Source organism: Xiphias gladius, chromosome 24, assembly GCF_016859285.1.
Source record: "Xiphias gladius isolate SHS-SW01 ecotype Sanya breed wild chromosome 24, ASM1685928v1, whole genome shotgun sequence".
Lineage (NCBI taxonomy): Eukaryota > Metazoa > Chordata > Actinopteri > Istiophoriformes > Xiphiidae > Xiphias > Xiphias gladius.
The window spans coordinates 2,726,513-2,732,705 of record NC_053423.1 but is presented as its reverse complement, the minus strand read 5'-3'; the positions used below and the strand labels follow the sequence as shown (position 1 = coordinate 2,732,705).

The following is a 6,193-nucleotide window of genomic DNA, read 5'->3' as shown; positions in this document are numbered from 1 at the left end:
CTTGCAGGGCCAGAAAACTAATATTAGATTACTAGCTAATTTTACAGGGGGAAAAAAAGGATACTGCGATTGAACAAAATGGTTTTAAAAATCCCTCCCAACAGTCCAGTAATAACATTTGTTAGCTAGTGATTAAGGCCAGATATCAAACCTCAATACTTTTTTGGCATCGAGCAAAATTTGTCACAATAATGAAAACTGTAGGCTACTGAACGTCAAATTCATCATATTGTTTACTCATTCATCTATCAGATTCTAATTAATCATACTTTTGAGCGTTTTAGACTTTTATTTAAGAAACATTTATAACGATGCCTATGTTTATACATATTATAATTACCTGGCAAGCTGATTCAATAAAACAGCTTATACTGCTCGGGTAAAATGTATAACATAGCTTTACCATTACTACAGTTTTGAGGCCAATAACAATATTGCTGTTTTCGACTTTAAAAATTTGATTCTATATCAGGTGATTGTCATGGTTTTTTTTTCGAACTTTTTCTAAATTACTTCAAACTTCTTTGGCATTTCTGCACTGACACTGTTACTTATTGGCTTACACTGACACCAATACATCTGCAATAAGCAAATCTAATAAGCAATATATATAGGTCCTTTCTCCCTCTACTTGATCATTTTAAACTGGGTTTAATGTTACTGTTACTTTTAATTATTATTTGCAACATGGGTCCTGTTCTGGTACACAGAATCTACCAGCCTTGTAGTCAAAACACAGTGTGTCTGCACTGCATTCTGGTCTTTTGCGGCTACTGTCAGTGAAGAAACCGGCTCTCTCTCCCTGCCCGCTATTCATTTCATGTTGGAGTAAAGTGACAACTCTAAAGAGAAGCATTCAAGAAATGCTCGTCTTCATTCTGAGGGACTGACAACGAAACCTGGCATGTAGTACTAACGTGTCAGGTAGATGAACATTTTCTGCTGTGGTTGTGCTCAGAATATCTTGGCTTGTCATGTCGTTGCCATGTGGCCACAGGAAGATACCATCCAACCATAAAAAAAAAGTTTCTGTAGCTATTTCTGTAGCCATTTTGAAGAGTGTCAGTCATTGTGCATCCTGTACTTAGTGAAGCAGCATTAACCTTCATGTAAACTTCTGGACTGAACTTCCATAGTGCAACACTACACAATACTGTCACTGTACTGCCGGGATGTAAGTACGAAGTTACACTTACTCTCGTTACTGTAGCAAAGTCATTTTTTGTGTACTTTTTGGAGTATTTTGAAAAACCAGTAATTCTACTGTTAAGTATTTTTTATGTCAAGCTTTGTACTTTGCTAGATGTAGGAAGTCACGGCGCACACGGCTTGCAGAATGACACGCAGACAGGGGAGTATGACAACCAATCATTGATTTGAGGACACCATTGACTATCCCTGTGCCGCCTGGCAAGGCATGACTGTGTGCATGCAGTACACTGTGTGGAAAAAACGGAACGAATGCGTTCGTGGGCTGCTGCCGCTGTGGAGTTTATATTGTCTACATCTCTGCACTGTCTGCCACACTAATGCTTAATTCTGCTGTTTCTACTATATACGTGTCAGGCTGTAGCTTAATACCACTACATTAGTTCTATGGACACCCCCCGTGGTGTCTGTACTTAACAGTTATTGTGGGTCATTTTTGTTCAGATGTCTGCATTTTTGTCCTCTTTTGTGGTTAATTCTAGTAAGCTTTGTAATTGATAATCACCTGTATGCACAGGCTGCAAAGTGCTTGTCTACAGAGACAGAATGTATTGTACATAAGGGCTTGGTATGGTTCTCACCCAGGAATGGCATATATGCATTGATATTTTAAAGCTCTTTATTTTGTAGCCCCGCCCCCCCCCCAACTCATTTAGAAATGCAACTCAGTAAGCCTTACTCAGAGTACATTTCCACTGACTTACTTTTGACTGAGTACATTTTCACACAAGTAATTTTACTTCTACTTGAGTAGAATTTCTTTAAAGTAACAGTACTTTGACTTGAGTACAGTCTTCCAGTACTCCTTCCACCCTTGCTATATGGACGTATGCAACTTTGATCAATTTTTTCTGACGTGGTCCTGCCTGCAATCTCAAAACAAGCTTCGACGGAATAAAAATATAAAGACTAATTGTTTTTGAACGGAGAAGCAGCATATGTTTTAACAAATATCGTAAAAACAGACAAGTCAAACTCATTGTCCCTCTTAAAGACTTCAGTGTAAACTTCACAGCTTGCTGCTCGACAGCATAATACTGTACTGGCTTTAAAATGACTTGCTGCTGACAGGGATGTTGGCATCCAAAGTCCACAGGGCAAAATCAATCCCACTGTCCTCTGTGGGAGCCAAACACTGGCTGACCTGAACAGTTCCACTGGAATGCTCGAACTCGGCCAATCAGACTTCAAAGGGGCAGCCGAATAACTGGACAGGAATTTTTGTGTCTCTTTCATGGCAAACACAATGAACCAGCAGATTGTAGGCAGCTGACAGTAGTTCTCATGTAGCCTATGATCCAGCTCACATTTTTTTAAGTTCCCAGTCTATGCACATCATCTCTTTTTCTTCTGTTGACGCAAGGTCTTTCTCCTCTTCATGATCATGGCGTTCAGCTTCTGCAGACCTTCCTGCAGTCCCTCGCCGATGATGGCACAAGCTGGTTGAAGATGCCAGGGTGTGGCATTGCTGAGCTCACCCAGAGCCAGCATGCTTTCCATCTCGGCCAGACTGAGCGAGTTCCTCAGGTCCTGCTTGTTAGCCACCACCAGAACCGGCACGCCCTGGTTCTCTGCCAGCCGCGTGATCTTGTGCAGCTCCGTCTTTGCCTCCTCGATGCGCTCGGTATCCACAGAGTCCACCACGAACACAATGCCGTCGGCACAGCGCGTGTACGATCGCCACAGGGGCCGCAGCTTCTCCTGGCCACCTACATCCCAGAAGTGGAAGGACACTGTCCGCCGGCTACCGCTGATTGGCACTTCGATCTTCTCTGTGTTAAAACCTTTGGTCGGGACGGTGTTCACAAACTCATTGAAACGCAGGCGATACAGCACGGTGGTCTTGCCTGCACAGTCAAGTCCTAGAATGACAATGTGAAGAGCCTGGAAGGAAGGGAGGCAGGGGAAGAGAGAGCGATGAGCCGATAATCCGCTCCCCATCTTGGTATACACAGCAGGAGAAGTCGTCACCAAGTATTCACCACACTGCTTTTATTCCCCAGGGAGTGCAGCTCAAGCCTGGCGGGGTCAACCAAATATGCATAATGAGTCAAAGCACACAAACACCCATCACTCCGTTGCGTTACAAAAGACCCAACACCCAACGAGTGATTACCTCCCCAGCTCCCTTGAGGACCACAGATCCTCCCATTACCCTAGCAGCCAGAGACGGATGGGAAACGAAACAGCGAGGTGGCTAGCAGCCCATTTGCACATGCGGCGTCGCGGCAGCCGGCAGTGATTTCACACGCTGATTTCTATTCAGGGTTGTGAATCAACAGGATGAGATGGAGGCTTCTGAATTTGACTGAGATCCCCGACCCATCTGATCACCCGGTCGTCGGGGACAGATCGGAGGAGCGCTATTTTAAACAGCGGCACAGCAGCCGGACATGGGAGATGTAGCTTTAAAAAAAAAAAAAAAAGTGTTGCTCGGCAACAGACTGACTCGTCTCTTATGCCGAAAGGATAAGGCGAATGTCAATTAAATCCGTGAGCGGATTTGACCCTTGTTCAGCCGCAAACGCGCACAGGTCGCGGAACGCAGTTCAACCACCGCGACACATCAGAGTGACGTCCGGATAAATTCGGCGAGCGTATGGTTCGCAATCTAAGCGTTCAAGTGCAATCAAAGCCCGACTTTGACAACGGGAGGGAGACCGCGAGGGTTCCGTCAACAGGTGAATTGTCGCAAGACTGGACACTTGATTTTAAATTCAGAGCCGCTTAGTGTATTCGACTGGACCCGGATTCAACGACTGGGGAAATGTGTCTAGTCACCTTCAATACGACGGTTGAGGCTGCCTTTATACCTGAGGAGAGTTCAAAGCCGGATAATTTAGGAGGTTTTTAAATGGAGCCTCGGCGTGTAGTTCTCGTCCAGAGGTTCCACGCTAACGCACACCAGGATCGATTCGAGGCTACGATGCCAACAAGTGCCGAAAAATCCCGAAAGTTAAATTCTCTTTATCGGGCCCCGTGTAGCGGACAGTCAGGCCTGGATACTTACATGTAACGAAACGCGGCGTTAAGGTGACATGACAACACGGAGGAACGGCTAGGATTTGTTTCAGTAAGGGGAAATTCAGTTTAGCTGCCGGTAACGTCAAAAGCCTCACTGTGTTAGCGGTTATCACGGAGGGTTCCCCACTAAAAGCACAATTCATAGCCCCGCTCCACGTAACTTACCTTCACTGACAAACGTTAAGCCATTACAGAGTGACCGTGTGTCCGCGCGGGCTGTCCTCCCGTGTCCTCGCTCTGAGCGTCGCCCCGGACCAACTGAGGGGGCCGGCTGCAAAGACCCCCCCCTCTCCACTTTCAACAGCAGCGCCAAGTCGGACGGAGCACCGAGAAAACTCCACTTCCGCCAACGTTTTTCAAAATAAACCCCCCAAAACAGCGGAACACCGTGCACTCGAAACTGATACAGTCTGACGTCGTGAAACGTCATCGCCGAGGGCGCAAACAAGACAGCTCTGGAAAAAGTTAACAGGTGGCTCTTTAATTAAGATAGGTTTATTTAGTTATCTGTTTTCGGTCACACTACTGTGAAAAAGAGAAAGAGATAATAGAGAAACGACATTTTCAACACACCCTATGAGCGACTTGATTTTTCCACGAAATGTAATAGTCTTATTAAATTCATTCCTTAAATTAGCTGTAACCAACTTTTTCATATAAGACGCATAACAACAACTCATTAAACCACACTGATGCAGAAAATATTTATTTTCCCATTATCATATAGTTTACTTACCAGATGCTGTTCGAGCCACTCTTTAAAAAGTTTGAAGATTGGCGGTAAAGGGTTTCAGGGTTAGAGATATCCTTGTAAGGATCACACAAAAATATTTTTGTCTGTTTTAGTAGTAAGGTTTTGAAAACAGCTTTCCTAAAGGAGATGAAAACAGTGCAGTTCCAAAACATATACATACTGTGCTATTTCCCACTTCAGCTTCAGACCTGAACATACTTCTCCGGTATGAGATATTTTATTTTAAAATATTTCTTAAACTATTTGGGCTTTGGTCCAGCTTTTAATCATAGATTTATTCAATAGGAAATGTAATTATGCTACATTTTTCTTGTGGTGGACACCCATATTTTCCAAACGCACACTTTTATGTGAAGGAATGCTGATCAGCCTTCCGCTTTCATTCTGCCCAACGTTGCTCGACTTGACGCAGCCCCATTTTCGCGGTCTGATCGGCGGCGGACAACGCCTGCTGTGGTCACGCGCACAAATGAAGGCGCGCGAGCACGCGCTCGCGCACGCCACCTGTTCCCGTCACTCAAACAGAGGCAACTTTCAAAGAAAGTACTGGACTGATTTGAGGCCAAACGACATTTGTTTCTAAAAGTGTTGAAACCGTTTATTTTTAATATCTAAACTCGTCGTCTAATCCCAACTTGTGACTTTCTTTATAAATACTTCTTTTCACCTCGGTCTATGGTCTAGATGCAATACATAAAAAAGCACTTAGCCTAATTTGATCACAATTACAATCAGCCATTTCTTAACATTTGTGTGAAATCAAATTTTGTTTGATTGATTGAAGGGAAATTTTTATGCCAAATTTGAAAAAAAAAATCAACAACTTTTTACACATTGTGATGAACACAGTGGAAATTTTGTTTGGAAACGGCATGTTGTCAGTAACCTTTCATTTGTTTGACTGCAACTGTGCTGAGCGCACTGTTTTTACAGTTATGTTTGTTTAATCCAGAAACATAAAAATGATTTAAAATGTGGTTTTGGGGGAGCTGCAGTATGTTCTGGGACTATTTGTTGGCAAACCGTGCACAGCAGCAGAGTGTTGTCATCGCAGTGAGGTCGTCCGGTTTGGCGCCATCGCCGTTGCATCCGTACCAAAACCAGAACCTGTGCTCAGCGATCAGATCGGTCAAACCCACGCAACAGCCAGGGACACAGCACAGAATGACCCAGCGGACGGATATCGCATCCCTCCTCCCCATAGCT

General features: G+C 44.2%; 1 protein-coding gene across 1 annotated transcript; it reads right to left on the bottom strand.

The window, feature by feature from the left end:
• Positions 1 to 485: 485 nt before the first annotated feature.
• Positions 486 to 4,516, bottom strand: arl4ab (ADP-ribosylation factor-like 4ab). Its single transcript, XM_040121706.1, has 2 exons — positions 4,399 to 4,516; positions 486 to 3,228 (listed from the first exon to the last, which is right to left on the bottom strand). Exon 2 carries the CDS (start codon positions 3,148 to 3,150, stop codon positions 2,545 to 2,547), a length of 606 nt encoding a protein of 201 aa, XP_039977640.1. The 5' UTR covers positions 3,151 to 3,228; positions 4,399 to 4,516; the 3' UTR covers positions 486 to 2,544.
• Between the last annotated feature and the right edge of the window lie 1,677 nt (positions 4,517 to 6,193).

Excerpts from the sequence above, each read along its gene's own strand:
- arl4ab (XM_040121706.1), bottom strand. The coding sequence starts at position 3,150 with ATGGGGAGCGGATTATCGGCTCATCGCTCTCTCTTCCCCTGCCTCCCT.